Genomic DNA, 19,011 nt, shown 5'->3' with positions numbered 1-19,011 from the left:
CAATTCCACAAGTGGTGTATTTGGATTCTGGTTACTGCATATCCTTGTCAAGACTTAATATTTTCCATCTTTTTCATTAGTCATTCTCTTAGCTAAGTAAGATAATATTTTTTAAAATATTTATTTTTTAGTTATAGGTGGACACCATATCTTTATTTTATTTTTATGTGGTGCTGAGGATCGAACCCAGTGCCTCATGCATGGTAAGCGAGTGCTCTACCTCTGAGCCACAATCCCAGCCCTCTTAGCTAAGTATTAATATCACATTGTGGTTTTAATTTGTAATTCCCAGATGACTGAAGAAGAGGAATCCTTTTTTGATAAACTGGTTAGCTATTTGAATTTTTTTGGTCTTTTGACCATCATTCTATTGAGTACCTTTTCTTTTTCTTTTTTTTTTCCTTTTTTTAATTCATCTTTTTTCCCCTTTTTTCTTTTTGATTGGTAGTTGTTCTTCATATATTCTGGGTAGGAGAGATTTATCTACTATAATTGGAAATCATTCTTCAACTTTATGGTTGCTTTTCCACTTACATTTATGTCTTTTGATGAACACAGTTCTCGATTTTAACATCTTCTGTTAATTCTTTTTTTTTTTCATTTTATGTTTAGTGGGGCCGTGTGTGTGTGTGTGTGTGTGTGTGTGTGTGTATTCTGTTTAAGAAACCATTGAAAACTTAATTCCAGTGATCTTTCATCATACCTCGGTGATATTTTGGTGACATATGTCCAGGTGACTTCTCAAGTTAGTATTTTAGTTTCTTCTGAAGGAGTCTTGGTTTTCTCATTTCTGGGTAGAACTCAATAATCAACAAATGTGCCTTGGGCTGCTACATTTTAGTAAAACATTGTTTTTGTATTTTTTTTTTTTTTTGAGTCACTTCAACTCCCCTGTTTAGAGGAAACTCAAAATTTTTTCCCCCAACCTTTTTTTTTTTTTCCCAGAGACAGCTTAGCCTAAAGAATGAAACATCCATTTAATATAATGGGCCTATATTTAATGCTGTTTAATGGCAAATCTCTTACTCTGATCCACTATAAATGCATCTGCAGCATTGGAGAATAATCCCTTCCATACCAATATCGTGGTGCTGTTAGGCAAACAATAACAGCAATAATAACAATGAGATGATACAGTGGCCATGACGCCCCAGTACTCTATAGAGTAGCCACTGCCAAGAACATTGGCAAATAAAAATGAGTATGAAACAGAATCTTGAGGTGTACTGCCTATCAGAGGTGACAGGAAAAGTGTCACAAATGATCAAAACATTCTCTGGAGAGAAAATTAATTCACTAGGGAATAAATTAATTTGTTATCCCTGGAGAAGTTTCCTTTCTTATGCATTTCTTCCGAAGCACTGCAAAAAGCTTTGTAAGGTTATATGCAAATGATAGAACCAAGCCAGGAAGCAGAGCCAAATATGTAAAAGGTTCGCTTGCTGAATGTCAGTCTTTAATGTGACACATTTTATACAACGTACAAATTTATGGCTCTCTTTTGTTAGTTTCTGCTCAGAATCTGAGTATCTTTTTCACTATTATGAGAGACTAAATACTCTTTCAAATCCTGCCACTGATTAAAACTATCTTGGAAAACTTTGGAAGCACTTCTGTCAGCACCAGTTCACAAGACCCATCAGAAAACCTGTCTGCTTACTTTATAATGTTATTTTTAACCCAAAGTGACTCTGTCCTTCTTGGCATCAGACTTCATTTTGAAAGGTTTTAAAGTGTGTCTAAAATCACAACCACCTTCCAAACAAAATTGACATCATTCAGGTTGTTTATTCAGAAGTGCCTGGATATAGGGTTGCCAGTAAGAAAAACAACAACAAAACAAGAATATCCAGTTAAATTTGAATTTCAGAATCGACAACAAATATTTTTTAGGATGAGTATTTCCCAGGCTTATACCACATTCCCATTTCACTGAGCACCTGTATTTTGTCTGGTTCTGAGCATAATTCTAGAAATTTCTTCTGCAGTAGTCAGGTTCTGAAACCACTTTGAATCATGAGCACAACTGAATTAGAATACAGTCTCTACTATCTTGAAGGAGATAGCCCTCATTCACACATCTAATTTATGAGGTTCCTTTTTTTTAAAAAAAAAAATAAGACTTCACATTATCTTATTGTCAGTTTAATAACATGATCGGCAAGAAAAAGCATGCAATTACAGGTAAGAAACATAAAAAGTGTGTGGATTTCCTCAGCATTCATTATTTATTGCATATTGACTCCTATCTTTTAAAGTTAGCAAAGAAACAGTTCCTTGGAAACTTTTGAACATTAACTTATACTTATTTAATATGAGCCAGATCAACTATTTTTTAATATTTGGTTTTTTTTTTTAGTTGGATCAACTATGGTATTTATTCAAATACCATAAGGAACATAATGAGGAAAAATAGAAAGGTTCTATTACCACAAGTGAAAAGGGAAATTCCCCCACTGAAGACTGGTTTATGAGGCCCTGGCCCTAACTTTGTTTCCTCTGGCTACAGTGGTGAAAAGGCATGAGATTTTTTTCAGGGCAGCACCTTAGTTCCTCATGGCTTTGTTGTTTAACCATTATCTAGCAAGGACAACCTGTCTTTACATTATAACCCAAGCAATAAAATACCAGCGATACACACACACATGGTTTATAGAATTGAGAAAGTTGAGGCTGTAATGCATGAGAACAGGTTTTTTCATTTCAAGTATTCTTAGTAAAGCTCATTATTTACTCAGTGTTTTCCTGGCACAATACACCTTCTGTAAGAAACATGAATTTCCCTGAAATTCATTTTTCTTTGTGTTTTCAGTAATCTCCAGTTTTATTTTAAATATGGAAAAGTTACTTTTCCTTAAAAGAATATCAATGGAAGAATTTTGACCAAAAAGAACCTTTTCTCTTTCTGTCAACAAAGTTGTTTTTTTTTTTTTTCTTCAATACTTAGGCTTTCTTTGAGTAACCATTCTTCCCCTCTCCCAACATCAGGAATTATATTTCAGTGAGTAAAAAGTGAGGTTTTTAAACTTGAAAGAAAGTTGAGAGTTGTTATTGCTTCGGCAAATCTGAGTCGTGGCCTGTGGGTTGAGGATAATTAGGACATTAAAAATGAAAGACTTGCTAAGAGGTTCAAAGAATACAAGCAAATGGAAAAGAAAAGAGAAAGAATTATTAACTCTAAGAAAAGCAAAAGGTTAAGAAAGTTAATTTCTTCTTAGAACACTCTGTGACTTAACTGTGAGTAATATTTCTGCAATCAAAATGAAATACATGCAGAAATTTTCTCCAACAACAAAAAAAATCTCTATTGTGGATACTGGGAATGGGAAGTGTATACGTATGTATGAAGGTAGGGAAATCAGGGTGCTGGGTAGGAGATCTAAATTCTTAGTTATCCTAGTAGGAAGTTAATGAACAATATCTAAGTGTTTAGGGGCTCAAAGGCACCAAATGCAAAGTGATAAGGAGATGGAAAAGTTAATTGCTGTGTTTTGATCAGTTCTTGTTGCATACTTGTATTGAAATAGCACACGGTACCCCATAAATATGTGTGATTATTATGTGTTAATTAAAAATTTTTAAATGTTTAAGGAGATAGGTTAACTACCTCAACTTGATTATTGCTCACTATATATATGTATTGGATTATTACATGGCATTCATACATTTGCACAATTAAAATAATAATTAAAAAATAAAAATATAAAAAGAAAACACCTAAAGTTTAAAACATCAAGAGTTGCTAGTTAGAAACATGGAGGTCAAGACTAGAAGAAATAGCTAAAAGAATATAGTATTTTCTCTGGGGAGTAGAAATCAGAGGTTAGGACACTATTGTGTTATCTAAAAGTCTTACAGTGTCAATGAATGGGCTTTTAAATTCATGTACATGTATTATCTTAATATAACTAAAATTTTCATAAAATCATGAGTCCCCCAAAACTAAGATCACTCCAAAACTATCACATTTAAATAATAATAATAATAATAATAATAATAATAAAGCAAAAGCTAATTAGTTGAGGGCAGGGTTTGGTTTATATTTTTAGTTCCATATAAGTATTTAAGTGAGTAAACTTTAGGAACATAACTTGTTTGTAAAGGATGGAACTTTCTGTATTTCATATTCAATAATGGTATGATATCTGCCTTAGGATCCTAGGCATAGCCTCACTTTCGCATCTTACCTCATTGTTCAGCTCTTTCCCATTACATGTTTGAGTGAACTGCATTGCCTCTTAGATCACTTTAAAGCTCTGGCCTTTACAGAGCTGACATTTCTAGATCTATCTAGCTCAATTTTCCTAGAGATAACCATGGGAACTAAGGCCTCTTGGGCCCTTTCCTACGGAACTTCAAACCTCCTTCTTTTCTTTGGACTGTTCCTTTCAAGGATGTGAGAGGTTTGTAATGGCATGCACTGGGGAGAGATTTGCCAGATTAGGCAGACAGGGTGCCATGGAAGATAAATAATATTGACAATAGACTTGGCATAATCGAATGTTACAAACTTTCTGAATTCTTCAGTCAAGCCAAAAGCTTCCTATTTTGGGAGAAAAGAAAATACTAGTCTACTGATTTCAGTTCAGTCTGTCTCTGCTTTCCACTTGGGTAGCAAAATCCCTCCAAATGCTAGAATTTGAAAAGCAATCTGGGCTAATCTGGGAGCATTTGTTCCATTTGTGCTGCTCCAGGTTTGTACCCGGAGCCAATTATCCTTTGGCATCAAATGCCCATTAGTCAGTGAAAGTTCCAACAGATACCTGGTCCTGGTGGCTTCCCTCAGGAGACAAAAAGGCAGAAGAGACACCCACTGTGCCAGTGAGCAGAGCTCCTACTGCGAGGGGAGACACTCTTTCTCTTGCACTGCTAGAGAAAAGGAAATTCTGAGTGTTCATTCTTTGCTGTTGGCCTTCTCATTTTAGAAGTTCTGAGCCCATTTGCTTCAGTAGAAAGTTAGCTCCATGTTAGTTTTGTCACAGAGAGGATTGGACTGGACCCTTACCAGAATCTCCAAAGACAGCTTCCTATGCCATGTAGAGCTCAAGAATCAAGCGCATCTTGCTGCTCTGGTGTTGCCCTGATAGGACAACTCCCTCAGGCATTTCTTAGTCTTAAGTGCTGTAGAAGCACAACTTACCTTACACCTGAAATGCAGAAATTGAATCACAAATTAAATTAAAGAACAGGTAGGAATCTTTATAAGGCTTCATTACAAAACCTCCTAAACTATTAGAGTGATAAAAAGAGGAAAAAAAAGAAAGAGGGAATCTTATCAAAATAGAGGAAAGATCAGGACAGTAGAGGAAGGGGATTGAGGAGGAGGAAGAAGGGATGGGGAAAGCCAAGAACAGTGGGATGAATATGGCCAGACTTTGGTATGTGCGTGTATGAGTGCAGCTTGGTGGGTCCTGGCATTGGGTGTATCCACATGACACTTGTTGTGACACATGACTAAACCAGTCAGGGTCCCTCCAAGTGAATTTGGGGACTAAATAAAAACATGAACACAGAAAGTACCTTTTCTTTGGGTTCAGTGACTACTCCTCAGCTGCAGCTCCCACAAGGTGGCAAGGCAGGCAAGAAAGAGAGCGGGGAGCAAGTGCTGAACCCTTTTATTGGAGAGAAGCCATTCAAATGAGGCAAGGGGTCAGGTTTCAGGGGGTTGAGTCTAGCTTCGTGATGTCTTGCTGTCAGCAGATTGACTGACATCTTGGAAGGCCATGCCCATCTCATGTGCTGTGTGGGGATCGTAGGCAGAGCAAGCGAAAAGGACACATAGGTTGCCAGCCCAAACAGAGAGGCAATGTCAGTGCAGTCCATTTTGTGTGCCCAATGTTTATCGTTCACACACAGCCCATGGCTGGCTCGCCACATACGTAGCTCCTGTCCAGAGTGGCTCCCGACAGACACTGATTTAAAAAAGTAGAATGTTAAAAATTTAATATGCAATGCATCTTTTTCAGATATGTATTGTAAAGAACAAAAATTCAAGGGCTGAGTATATATGCTAACTAAAACAAAAGACAAACCAAAACAACAAAACAATTACTCTTATGGATGATTTTTCTGCTAATATAGTTTTTTTAAAACTTACCTCATAAGTCCTGTCTCCACATCTAGAATATAAGATTCTCAAAGTCAATAATTGGTTGTGTGATATATTTCTTTTTATCTCAGTTCCTAACCCAGAACTTACATACAATAAGTATTTGATATATAGTGCATGTTGATGACATTTATAAATACCTTCCTCTGTTTATATAAAATAACAATAAATATATATCACAGAAACCTGAGTTTAACTTAGGGTGTACTTATAAGTTTTCTACAATGATTAGACAGGGTAAAAATCTCTGTCCTGAACAATACTCTCCATTGTTAGAGGGAAAAGGAGCCACATATGCATTTAAATATAATAATAGTAATTAATAAAACAAGAAAAGCTAACTTTTATCAAGCACTTACTATATACCAGGAATCTCTTTAAGCAACTGATACATGTTAGCTCATTTCATCCTAAAATGTATTTTTTCTAATCACAGATATGTGAACATTGTCCTACAAAACTCATCCTGTGTTCAGACACCTGGTTATTTATTGATTTTGTGCAAGCAGATTGACATACTTACTCTATGACCCTAGTCAGAATGGTGCAGTAACACTTGTATGTTCATTTGAAATACATCCAGGAAATAGTTGATACATTGGCACAAAGGTGTGGTGTCTTTATCACAAAATTGGGAATTGTATGTATCACACATGAGGTGCAGAGGAACTAAAGAAACTCTTTTTTTTCTGATTAGAGATTTTGAAACTGAGAGGCCACTGCCTGTGTGACATGAAAAAAAACTTGCTCATTAGATGGGAATTCTCAAAGTACCTCCTGCCTAACAAAATCATCTTATAAAGCACAGAGTGATCCCACATGCAAACTTGGAATGGCTCTATTGAAAGTGAAATACAGCCTGTGACGTACAAGTTTAATGGGGCTGGTGGTTTAGCTCTGTAGATTTTCCCATCAGATGGGCAGCAGAAGCTGGCTTACCCCGTCTGGTATTCTCTATTGTTCCAGGGAAACAAAAGTCACACATAAGGAAAGCAAAGAGAAGTCAGCACCAACTCAGGGCCACCCATCACCCCACCCAAACCAGAAGAGCAGGAGGCCAGTGTGATGGAATATGTTGTTCTTTCTCCCACGAGCTGGACTCGGGGCTTCCTGACCTGTCCCTGAAATCCAGAACAAATGAAATCTGGAGAACAGGTCCCACCACCACAACCAGTAAAGAGAGCAGTCGCTGCAACTACAACAGAATCTATTGCTTTAAAGAAAATAATCATAAAATCTACAGGCAATGTAAACAGTCCCACCTATTTAGATTGGCCTGCTGACATTCTAGAATGTCAGAGGGAAGAGGAGAAACCACAGAGGGAAGGATTATTAGCAACTGATGTTGCCAGGAAAGGAGAATAAGTATTTTAGAGCTGAAGAGTCCAATGACCTGCTATTTATGAAAGAGACAACAGAGGCTTAAATAAAGGTTCAGAAACTTACCTAAGGTCACTCAACAGGCAGTATGAGAATCCAGGTTGTGACTTCTGGTTCAACATGCTTTCATTTATGGCTTTACTTTTTTTTCCCCCTCTCTCTCTTGATACAGGGGATTTAACCCAGGGGCATTTTACCCCTGAACTACATCCCCAATTCTTTTAAAAACTATTTTATTTTTGGACAAGGTCTCACTAAGTTACCAAGACTGGCCTTGAACTTGTGATCCTCCTTCAGCCTCTTGAGTAGCTGGAATTATAAGCATGTGCTACCATGCTCAGCTACTTAGTAAATAAATTAAAAAATGAAACAAGGCAATTATTTTTTAAATAAAAAATTTAGCAAAATCAAACAAGTACCACCTTCCAATAACTATTATTATTTTTTATATTTTTCCCTCCAACATTTATTTATTTTCATACATTTAGCTTAACCATGATCATTAACCATACATTTCTGTTTGGTTTGGAAACAAAAGTTGATTTTCTCACTGACAATTTAAGTAAATTCTTAATGTTCATTCATATTTATTTGTTGAACACCTACATGCACCAAATATTTTCAAATAAAACAGTGTCACTATCCTTGTAGAACTAATATTCTTGTGGAATAGACAGAGGATATATAAATAAAGATGTAATGAATAATGCTGTCCCATTAATGAGGATAATTTGTTCCTGAATAAAGGCCCCTGTGGTGGGGAATTATCATAGGCTAAAAATGTACCTAACATTAATTTTGACAGGAAAAATATATTTTTTTTCTTCTCAAGCCCTCATATCAACACCCATGTATCCTGAAACAACACCAACCACATTAAAATAGTGAAAATTACCTCATAGGTCTGAAGTTACCAAAGGATCTACGTCTTTATTCCCAGAGCAACCATATTACACTTAGTATGCATGGTAACATATGCTGAATGTGCTCCATGGCCTCCTGAGCCCAGGAAGTCCAACTCCCTCCTCTGAAATGTGAAGAATACCTCATGAATTAGGTTGAGGTATGAAGTCAACTGATTTGACAAAATTCTTGTATCACTTAACGCCCCCCCCCCCCATCCCAACACTCCTACCAGAGCAGAACTGAATAATGTAAAGGAAAGTTAAGACAGTGGTAGGAAGATTAACCAGATAAACAGATAAAGAAGATGGGGTAAAATGAGGACAGGCATATCTTATACAGAATAATCAGAGAAAAGAAAGGCCTGAGACATCAAAGCGACACTCAGGACAACTGTGAATGAGAGAGGAAGCCACTGGAACTATCTGAAAGAAAGCATTCTAGGAAGAGAACAGTAAGTACAAAGGCCCTGTGACAGAACTTGCTGGATTGCTCAAGTAATGGCAAGAATTTTGGTGTGAGAAGGCCCAGTGAGGAAGGACAAAATGGAAGAAGGTGAAACTTGCCTGGTGGCCAGGTGCTAGATTACAGAGGACCTTGGTTGTTATGCTCAAGACCTGAGTACTTTGGAAGGAAGTAGAATATTTCGAGCAAGGAGTGACACAGTCAGATTCATATGCAAAAACAGACTGTAGATCAGGGAAATAAATTAGGAGACTATCATTCAACTGACAGAAGATAGATTGAGTCAGGGTTACAGTGGTGCAGAGAGAAGTAGTAATGTTGCAGTTGTACTTTGAATATAAAGCCAACATGGTCTGTTTTGAGTTACGTGTGATACGTGAGAGAAGAGGAAGAATCAATACTATTAGTAAGCCTTATGCATACTTTGTGCCAAATCCTGCACACACACACACACACAGAGAGAGAGAAAGAGAGAGAGAGAGAGAGAGAGAGAGAGAGAGAGAGAGAGAGATATCACAATCCTATGTTTTTATATGCTCTTCTGTCCACTGAATTAAGGATAAATAAACAATGGCCTGGACATTTCTGACCATGTACCAATCATATATAAACACCTATGATCATGATTTCTAGGTGAAGCATGTGACAATAGGGGGTTATTTTGGGAGTATGTTTTCTTTAATTTTCCTCTTAAAGTGAGACAAAAGAGGCTTTTTATTTATTTATTTTTTCCTTAGAGGAAAGCACAAAAAAGCCTAGATATAGAATTCAATAAGATCACTCTCAGATTTCCAAATTTTGCTTTTAGAAACTTTGGGAATTTCTCAATTTCATAGGTTGTGGCAACACACCCTGCTACTATGTGGGGATTTAAAAGGATGAGCAAGCATCAGTCCCCTTTCCCAGGGAGTTTCTCATCAATCACAGGAGATGATAAAATGATACCAGTGATTAATAGAGACACCTCTCAGTGTCTTGCCAGCTCATCGCCCTCCTACCTGGATATCTCATCCCCCTTCCCCACCCTCACAGTCAATCTGGTCAGCCACAGTGAGAGCTCTCTCCTTCTGGCCACTGCTAATTTGATTAGTGGTCCATGAACATGTGACTTAAACCAAATCAAGAAACCAGATTTCTTCTCCAAAGGATTTAGAGTTAGACTCTAAAGTGATAATCAGCTTCTGCTGTCCACTGAATTAAAAACATAAGCACTGACTTGGGCATTTCTGTCCATATATCAATTGTAATGGAGAGAAAACCCATCTGGAAAGCCAGAGGGAAAGATGAAGCAGGCATACAGAGTGGCTCTCAAGTTCTGTTTTTGGCTTCAGAGATCCATGAGTTAATGGAGAGTCTTCAAACAAGTACTTTTATTTTATTTTTTATTTGTTTAAATTAGTTATACATGACAGTAGAATGCACTTATATACTTTGATGTATCATACATAGATGGGATATAATTTCTCATTTTTCTGAGTATACGTATTGTAGAATCACATTGGTCCTACAGTCACATACATATATACAGTAATAATGTCTGTTTCATTCTACTATTTTTCTTATCCACACATGCCCTGCCTTCCCTTTCTTTCACTTCCTTCTACCTAATCTAATGTTATTTATTTATTTTGCATTACAATTCTTTTTTTTTAATATTTATTTATTTATTTTTCGGTGGACACAACATCTTTGTTTGTATGTGGTGCTGAGGATCGAACCCGGGCCGCATGCATGCCAGGCGAGTGCGCTACCACTTGAGCCACATCCCCAGTCCCTATAAGAATGTTTAATAGCATTTTTTAATAGTAAAGAAAAACAAAGCTCAAATGCCCAACAATAGTTATGTCTAACATTTGGTATACATACTGAACAAAGATAAAAGGCTGCTGAGTAAACACTGGAGTTAAATAAAGGCATATACATATAATCAACTATAATTTATTTTATAAATAAATAAGAAAAAGTCACTGGCTGAAAAGGATTTGGTTTCCAGTATTATTTAATTTGCAGCCCCCCCCCCCCCCAATCAAATCTCCCTTCAAGCCAAAATGACAACTCTCCGTGCCAGGCAATCACAACCACCCTACTGGCCCCACAGATTTGGAGGAAAATGTTTGGTCTGCAGTTCTACAATTTTTATTTTAACCTGGTTCCAGTTTGAGGAGCCAGCAAACCCTTGCTTTTGGTAACCTGACTTTTTGGTATTGGTGATTGAATCCAGGGGTTCTTAACCACCAAGCCACATCCCCAGTCCTTTTTGAATTTTGAGACAGGGTCTCAAGCTGATTAGGGCTTGGCTAAGCTGCTGTGGCTGGTCTCGAATTTGCTATTCTTCTGCCTCAGGTTACTGGGATCACAGGCTTGAGCCACTGTGACCAGCTTACTTTTCAATTTAAGAGAGAGGGAGGGAGAGGAGAAACTGATCAGATTTAAGACCCACCCTAGGAATGTGCTTAACCTTTTTATTCAGCTTTGCGCTGATGTATGCAACCACAGAAGAAATATAACCTTCCCACAAAGTGGTTAAACCAGCAGCTACTGGTCTAGCATTCAGAAAGACGTGTTGCCTAAAGAATAGACTAGTGATGTGGCTCCAGTGGCCTCTGCAAAAGAGGCCTTGACAATCACCAGTGGACAGACACATAGTATCCAGCACTATCCTTGGGTCCTTCTCCTGAATTTCATGGGCAGGACCTGTGTGAGGGGAGTAGCCCGTACTTCTGTTGGAGAATGGCTGTAGTGCTTTCCAGGGCACAGCCTGGACGAATGATGCCAAACTTTCCAGACACAGATAAGTCAACCACAGTAGAACCAAGGCGACACTCAGGGCTCTGACCATCCCCAATTGGTCCCCCATCAATGACCAGGGACAAATGAGGCCAAAGGTCTTGGAACTCCTCAACATTCAGAGAACTGGCCTGGGAGCTGAGGTTGGCACTGGTGAGAGCAAGAGGTCCCCCAAACATCTGGGCCAAGTCCAGCATGAAGGCATGGTCAGGAATCCGGATACCTACAAGAGGAGTAAAGGGGTTCAGGTCACTGGACCTGGCAACAGGTCTTTGAGGAGTTCCTCGGGTACTCTCACTTGGCAATATCTGTAGACGTCGGCCATGCGGCCCAGGCATACGGCCAGCGGCTTGCTCTCGCTGCGGCCCTTGAGGCGGTACACAGCGTCCAGTGCTGTCGAGCAGCTCGCCAAGCAGGCCAGGCCGTACAGCGTGTCTGTGGGGACGGCCACCACGGCGCCGGCGCGCAGCTCGGCCACGGCGGCCCGTAGCGCCTCGGTCCAGCCAGCGCGCTCAGGAGCTGCGGCCGCAACAGCCGGGCCCCGGCGCCGCTAGAGCGGGGCTTGGCGGGCGGAGGAGGCGTCCGCTACGAGCGGAGCCCGTCGGCCCCTTGCTCAACCCCACGCTGGCAGCCACTGCGGCCCTCAGCCTACAATTCTTAATACACATAAATACCACACTTTTTGTATTTCTGTTTGTATATAAAGTGTGTTGACATCCAATTCAAATCTTCATACGTGTACTTTGTATAATGATGACCAACAAGTACTTTTAAAGGATATTTTTCCCCCAGTGTTGGGGATCTAGCCCAAGGTCTAGGGTACGCTAGGCAAGCACTCTACCACTGAGCTACATTCTCAGCCCTAAAACAAATGTAATACTATCCCACTATCAAGGCCAATAAATGACTATAAACATGCTAAGGGGACTCAAAGAGGGGGAGAGAGTACATCTGGTTGTGCAGCAGGTGGGATAAGGGATAATAAAGTATTTGTGTAAAATTTTAACAATTGAATCTATCTTAAATGAAAGGTTGAGAACATTAATTTTAAAACAATATTGGGGAGAATAATAAAATTAATGAAGATAGCTGTTTTCTAAAAAAGTAAGAGCTCTTAAGACAGATCCTATCCTTGCATGAGCTATGGCACAAATCAACACAATCTAGTCCATTTTCCACTTGGAAATAGTTATGACCAACTACCAGTCCATTTCCATTGTTCTCCTTCTAACTCCTTTGTTTTAAAATTAAAGAGGACATCCAGAAAAAGTCCTGTATTTCTACAAATAAAATATCTTCCAAAATAACATGAAATAATTTATAGTAATAATAATATATAAAACATAAAATAATAATATATAAAATTACAATGCTGTAATTTTCTATGTAAACTTCATCCCTATTTTCTTATTATGGGAAAAGTGGTAAATAAACATTTCCAACTAATGAGACTTGATTAAGAGGAAATGCAGGGCTGGGGATGTGGCTCAAGCGGTAGCGCGCTCGCCTGGCATGCGTGCGGCCCGGGTTCGATCCTCAGCACCACATACAAACAAAGATGTTGTGTCCGCTGAAAATTTAAAATAAATAAATAAATATTTAAAAAAAAAGAGGAAATGCAAACCTAATTTCACTCCAGGAAAACTTGTTTGGCTCTGTTGGCCTTTTCAATGTCTGTATCTTGACTTTCAGATGTAGCAAAGGGCCACAGATTACTTTTTTCTGGGAGAAAAGATGTTTTGACAAACTTTAAAAACATACCAAAACATGATATTTGAACAAAAAATTTGGTTTAATTTGACAGTTTTCATATAATATTAAATGTGAATATATCTGAAACTTAGGAGAACTATGCATTTAGAAGGTACTACATAAATAGGCATATGATGTTGTTATATATGTTTATAAGTACATTGATTAGTAAGAGAAATAAAGCTAAACTTAGTGGAAAAGTTCTGGAAAGAAACAAAAAAGTGAGCATTTATACCTTATAGCTAATATAATCTACCTTATTAAGGGAAGATATAGTTTTTATAGTATAATAAATTTAGATAGCAAGTCAATGAAATTTTACATTTGAAGGCAGCTCATGTTATTCATTTAGCTGTTGATTTATTAACATTTTGAAATACTAATTACTCCCAAACCAATTTTTATTATATCCTGGCATTTAGAACTTCTATAATCTCAAAATCTTGTCCTTCTTTCACTTTTCAACTTGCTTATAATCCCTTTATTTATTTATTTTTTTTAATTTTTTAGTTGTAGTTGGATACAATACCTTTATTTTATTCATTTAATCCCTTTATAATAGGTATAATTGTAACATTTTCTGTGTCATGAAGTGATACTAGCCATGTTTCCTTTTTTTAACTTTTTGGATTTTTTTATTCTAATTTGTTATATAGGAAAGCAGAATGCATTATAATTCTTATTACACATATAGAGCACAATTTTTCATATCTCTGGTTGTACACAAAGTAGAGTCACACCATTCGTGTCTTCATACATGTACTTAGGGTAATGATGTCCATCTCATTCCACTATCTTTCCTACCCCCATTTCCCCTCTAGTGCCTTTGCCCTATATAGTGCTCGTCTAATCCTCCAATGCTCCCCCTCCAACCCCATCACGAATCAAATCCTTTTATATCAGAGAAAACATTCAGCATTGGTTTTTTTGGGGGGATTGGCTAACTTCACTTAGCATTTTATTCTCCAACTCCATCCATTTACCTGTAAATGCCATTTTCAAAATGCTGAGTAATATTCCATTGTGTATATATATACCACATTTTCTTTATCCATTCATCTACTGAAGGGCATCTAGGTTGATTCCACAGTTCAGCTATTGTGAATAGTGCTGCTATAAACATTGATGTAGCTGTGTCCCTGGAGTATGCTGTTTTTAAGTCCTTTGGGTATAGACTGAGGAATGGGATAGCTGGGTCAAATGGTGGTTCCATTCCCAGTTTTCCAAGAATTCTCCATACTGCTTTCTATATTGGCTGAATCAACTTGCAGTCCCACCCACAAAGGATGAGTGTGCCTTTCCCCCCACATCCTCACCAACACTTTAATAAGTTTGTATTGTTTGTATTCTTAATAGCTGCCATTCTGACTGGAGTGAAATGAAATCTTAGAGTAGTTTTGATTTACATTTCTCTAATTGCTAGAGATGTTGAACATTTTTTTTATTATATTTGTTGATTGATTGTATGTCATCTTCTGAGAAGCATCTATTCAGTTCCTTGGCCCATTTATTAATTGGGTTATTTGGTTTTTTGGTGTTAAAATTTTTGAATTCTTTATATATCCTAGAGATTAGTGTTCTATCTGATGTGCATATGGTAAAAATTTGCACCCAAAGTATAGGTTCTCTATTTACCTCACTGATTGTTTCTTTTGCTGAGAAGCAGCTTTTTAGTTTGAATCAAAGGGAAAATAATTAGGGAAATCACAGGCTGTGTTTAACATCAGTACTTCCAAGCTATAAGTTGTACCAACCCCATTCTCAACAAATTGGAAAAGCAGCTAAATATGCAATGCCAGCACTCAACAGTGTCAGGGGCTATACACATATCATCTTATTTAACCTTCTTCGGCTCTGTGAGATGAGAATCAGTACCCCCATTTTAGATAAGAGAAACCAAGAAATAGAGGTAAGCATTTGCTTAAATATGGCTAAATAGGTGGCAAAACCAGAGTGTCAGGTTTAACCTTAAGCTAGTTGGCCTCTAATGATCAGAGAGTGTATTGGTCCTTAGCTGTGTGAGGCTCTGCCCTTAGTGCTAGGTGTCCAAAAGAAGATAAATTTTGTTTCTTCTATTTCACAGATCTCCTGGATATAGGTTGCCTGAAGAAAAGGGTTTTGCAAAGATGGTGAATGTTGGTTTATGTTAGAGAGCTAAATGGGAAATTGGGATAAAAGCTCAAGGGAATGGTAGGACTGGTTCCCCTTTATCTAAGCACTGACCCTCAGTGTCATGAGCTTCTTCTCAGCTAGGCCATTATCCAGAGATCTTGGTGACCAACAGTATATAAAATATTTGCTCCAACCCAGGACTATTGGCTTTAAAGAATTTTTCAGAAGCAGATTCAGTTTCTATAAGAGTTGAGCTGGACTTCTCTGTGTATTACTCTTACAGGTTCTTACCCACACACAGAGTAAATAGTTAAAGGTGTAGTAAATTTCACAAAGGTGGGACATAATTCCAAGCCACATATTTGTTTAAATGATTGGATTACTTGGATTTAGTTTCTATTTCCCTCTTTATTTCCTTCTGAAAATGATATAGAAAAAAAATGCCAGTTTATTAAAAACTAGAATTTGATACAGATTTCTTTACACACTACGTTAGGCTAAAGGCATTCTGTGATTGTTGATCAATCCAGCCATTCTGACTGGAGTGAAATGAAATCTTAGAGTAGTTTTGATTTGCAATGTTAAATTATGAAGATGTATTAAAATGGACAAGGACTGCCTGAAATAGATCAACGACTGGGCACATTTGGCTGGAGGGCTTATTGTAGGAGGAAAATCCAAGTCATATTACTTTATGATCTAACACATGTGATGCTAACAATTTTTCAAGGCAAGACACTTAAAATATGTTCCAAGTGTTGGTACCCAAACAAATATTTTCTTCCATATGCTTTCAGGTGTCTTCATTTAATGTGCACATTTGTGCCTACCTTTAACTCATATTTACATGTGGACTTTGTACAAAGCATTGTGATTAAGAGAACAAGCTTTGAAATCCAACCTGCATTAAGAATCTTTGTCTCCACCATTTCCTTGGGCAAGTGACTTCACCTTTCTAAAGCAGTTTTCCTCCTTTGAAAAGTGGAGATAATCCCTATCTCAAGGGTAATAGTAAAAATTACACTTGTTAATGGAAAAGGTTTCAGGCATGCATGTGTCATATCCTAAGTCTCATTTAAACAGCTGTTATTATTAATGTTGGAAATTACCATTTCCATCACAGGCTGCACGGGGATGGGAAGTGTTTGTTGAATAAAAACGCAGGTGACCCATCTCACAGACTTCTTCCTCTCCTTTATAATTGCTTACCTGTCCAAGGACTATGATCTCAGCTCACGCACTGCAGTTGTCAACTGCATCACCCATTAACCTGTCAAGTAAGACAATCTAAAAACTCCAGGCATACTTTCGAATAAGGATCTGGACTGTTGAACTGGAAAGCTAAACCTAGAGGCGTGACAATTGCCCTTCGACCCGTCCCCTGCTTATTTAAATGGTGCGTCCCTTCAGGTGTCGCTTGATAAAATTTGTGCTGAGCGCTCCTGGTGGATTCGCTGGACGCGGCAGGGCAGGAGGCTCCAGTTCTCACCTGCCCGAGTTCCCTGGTGCGTTGGCTGTCCTGGCCACCCGGTCGCGCACCTGGAGAGCGCTCAGCGCTGTGGGCAGATTCCCCAAGTCGCAGACTTCGGGCGCAGCTCGCAGTGGAGAGTGCTGGGACCATTACCAGCTGGTACCTCCGCTTACCTTCTTATCTGCTCTAAGGCTCCGGACTGCGGGAGACACCTGGAGGACGCCTCTAACCGCCCTAGGACACCAAGCCCGCGGCGCTCAGGAAATAGAAGAGAGCGCCGCCGGCAGCTGAGCTAAAACGCTGGGCGCGGGCTGCGCGTCGCGGGGCCACCAGTTTCCGCGCAGAGCACTGGCCACCGCCAAGCCATGGGCGCGCAGCGGGACATTGGCACCTTCGTGGTGTGGGACTATGTGGTCTTCGCCAGCATGCTGCTCATCTCTGCCGCCATCGGCATCTACTACGCCTTCGCGGGGGGCGGCCAGCAGACCTCCAAGGACTTTCTGATGGGCGGCCGCAGAATGACCGCCGTGCCCGTGGCGCTGTCCCTCTCCGCCAGTTTCATGTCAGCTGTCACGGTCCTGGGCACCCCCGCAGAGATCTACCGTTTTGGGATCATGTACAGCATCTTCGCCATCACCTATTTCTTTGTGGTGGTCATCAGCGCAGAGGTCTTCCTGCCGGTGTTCTACAAACTGGGGATTACCAGCACTTACGAGGTAAAGGGGAAGGTGGGGGACTTTTCAGGCTCCTGGAGGTATTTTCTTGGGGATGAATGGTCACTATCACATCAGAATCTTTCCTTGTCTCATCACCTGTCACCTTTCCCTTGAGGGAAAAGTGTTGTAATGACTATAAAACCTTGGGATTTATTCTCCTGAGCTCAATGAAAAAAGAGCCTTCCAAAGTAAACGGAATGATTGGACTTGTTGCTCCCTAGGGTCCTTTTTTACCTTTAACGTCTTTGATTCCCTGTCAAGGGGAAAGATTTTAAAACTCTTTGGGGCAGGGTGGAGGGGGCGTTGGGGAGGTTAAGTTGGTAAAGTCCCAGCTCCTCCATCTTCAAATAAATCTTCTAGTTCCAAATCCTTGTTCAACCCCCATTTACTTTTCCAGGATGACTGCTAGAGAATTTGCACCAAGTCAGAGAGGCAGGTACTCAAATTTTTAAGGTCCTGTTAACACTTGTCCAAGTACCTGCAAGGAGACCAAATTTTACCACCTACTAGCCCCGTGACCTTGGGCCACTTATTTAATTAGCCTCTTAAAACTATTTCCTCATCTCAAAAAGAAAATAATACTATCCACTTCATCCAGTTGTTGGAAGGATTAAATAAGATGATGCAAAGTATAGCATTCAGAATAATACCTAGAGAAGAGTAAGTGCTGGGGAGATGTTGGCCATAATTGATGTGGTGCTGGTAGAGGTGGTGGTAGTTTTCATGGGATCACTAGAAAAAAATACAGCTGGAAGAGTTTTAAACAGCTTTGCCATCTCTCTCTATGGAAAAGTGATTAAGGAAAACCATTTCTTCTATTTCACAAACCCTCTGGGTATAGGTTTCCTTAAATTGTCTATAGGAAAGGGTTTTGCAAAAAGATGAATGTTGGTTTATGTTAGAGAGCTAAATGGAAGGTGGGATAAAATCTCAAGGGAATGGTGGGACCCAGTTCAGTACCTTCAGTGGTTTCCTTCACCCAAGCACTGACCCTCAGTGCCATGGACAAGGCTGAAGTTTCTTCTCTGCTAAGCCATTATCCAAAGAGCTTGGCTTCTCTTCTCAGTGGCCTCTACTGTCTTAGAATCTATGAAGTGTTTGCTCCAACCTGGGATTTCTGGAAGGTGACTTCTCAGTGAGGCTGGTTCAACTGGTGTTGGGACTGGGCCCCAATGGCACAAGAAGTATTGGTGACAAATTCTGCCTGAGCTCTAGGGATGCCATCCACATTGAAGCACCCCATGAGAGCATAGCCTACTCTCTGTGGTCACTGTGTTTGGAAAAGCTGAAAGGGCTCAGTCATCATCCCAGAAGTG

The 19,011-nt window shown here is 39.2% G+C and overlaps 1 protein-coding gene and 1 pseudogene across 1 annotated transcript in view; one reads left to right on the top strand and one right to left on the bottom strand.

The window, feature by feature from the left end:
* Window positions 1-10,895: 10,895 nt before the first annotated feature.
* On the bottom strand, window positions 10,896-12,312 carry LOC124082997 (threonylcarbamoyl-AMP synthase-like; annotated as a pseudogene).
* Window positions 12,313-16,923: 4,611 nt separating this feature from the next.
* The window catches only part of Slc5a8 (solute carrier family 5 member 8), a 48,249-nt gene continuing 46,161 nt past the window's right edge, over window positions 16,924-19,011 (top strand). Inside the window, exon 1 of the mRNA XM_046429726.2 lies at window positions 16,924-17,695. Within this exon, the coding sequence (XP_046285682.1) occupies window positions 17,345-17,695 (351 nt within the window). The 5' untranslated portion in view covers window positions 16,924-17,344. The remainder of the gene's footprint in view (window positions 17,696-19,011) is intronic.

The sequence above is a fragment of the Marmota monax genome, unplaced genomic scaffold (genome assembly GCF_021218885.2).
Source record: "Marmota monax isolate L192 unplaced genomic scaffold, Marmota_monax_Labrador192_F-V1.1 WCK01_AAM20220418_F8-fsc00051, whole genome shotgun sequence".
In the NCBI taxonomy this organism is placed as follows: Eukaryota; Metazoa; Chordata; class Mammalia; order Rodentia; family Sciuridae; genus Marmota; species Marmota monax.
The sequence above is the reverse complement of the archived record's forward strand: the minus strand, read 5'-3'. Positions and strand labels throughout refer to the sequence as shown.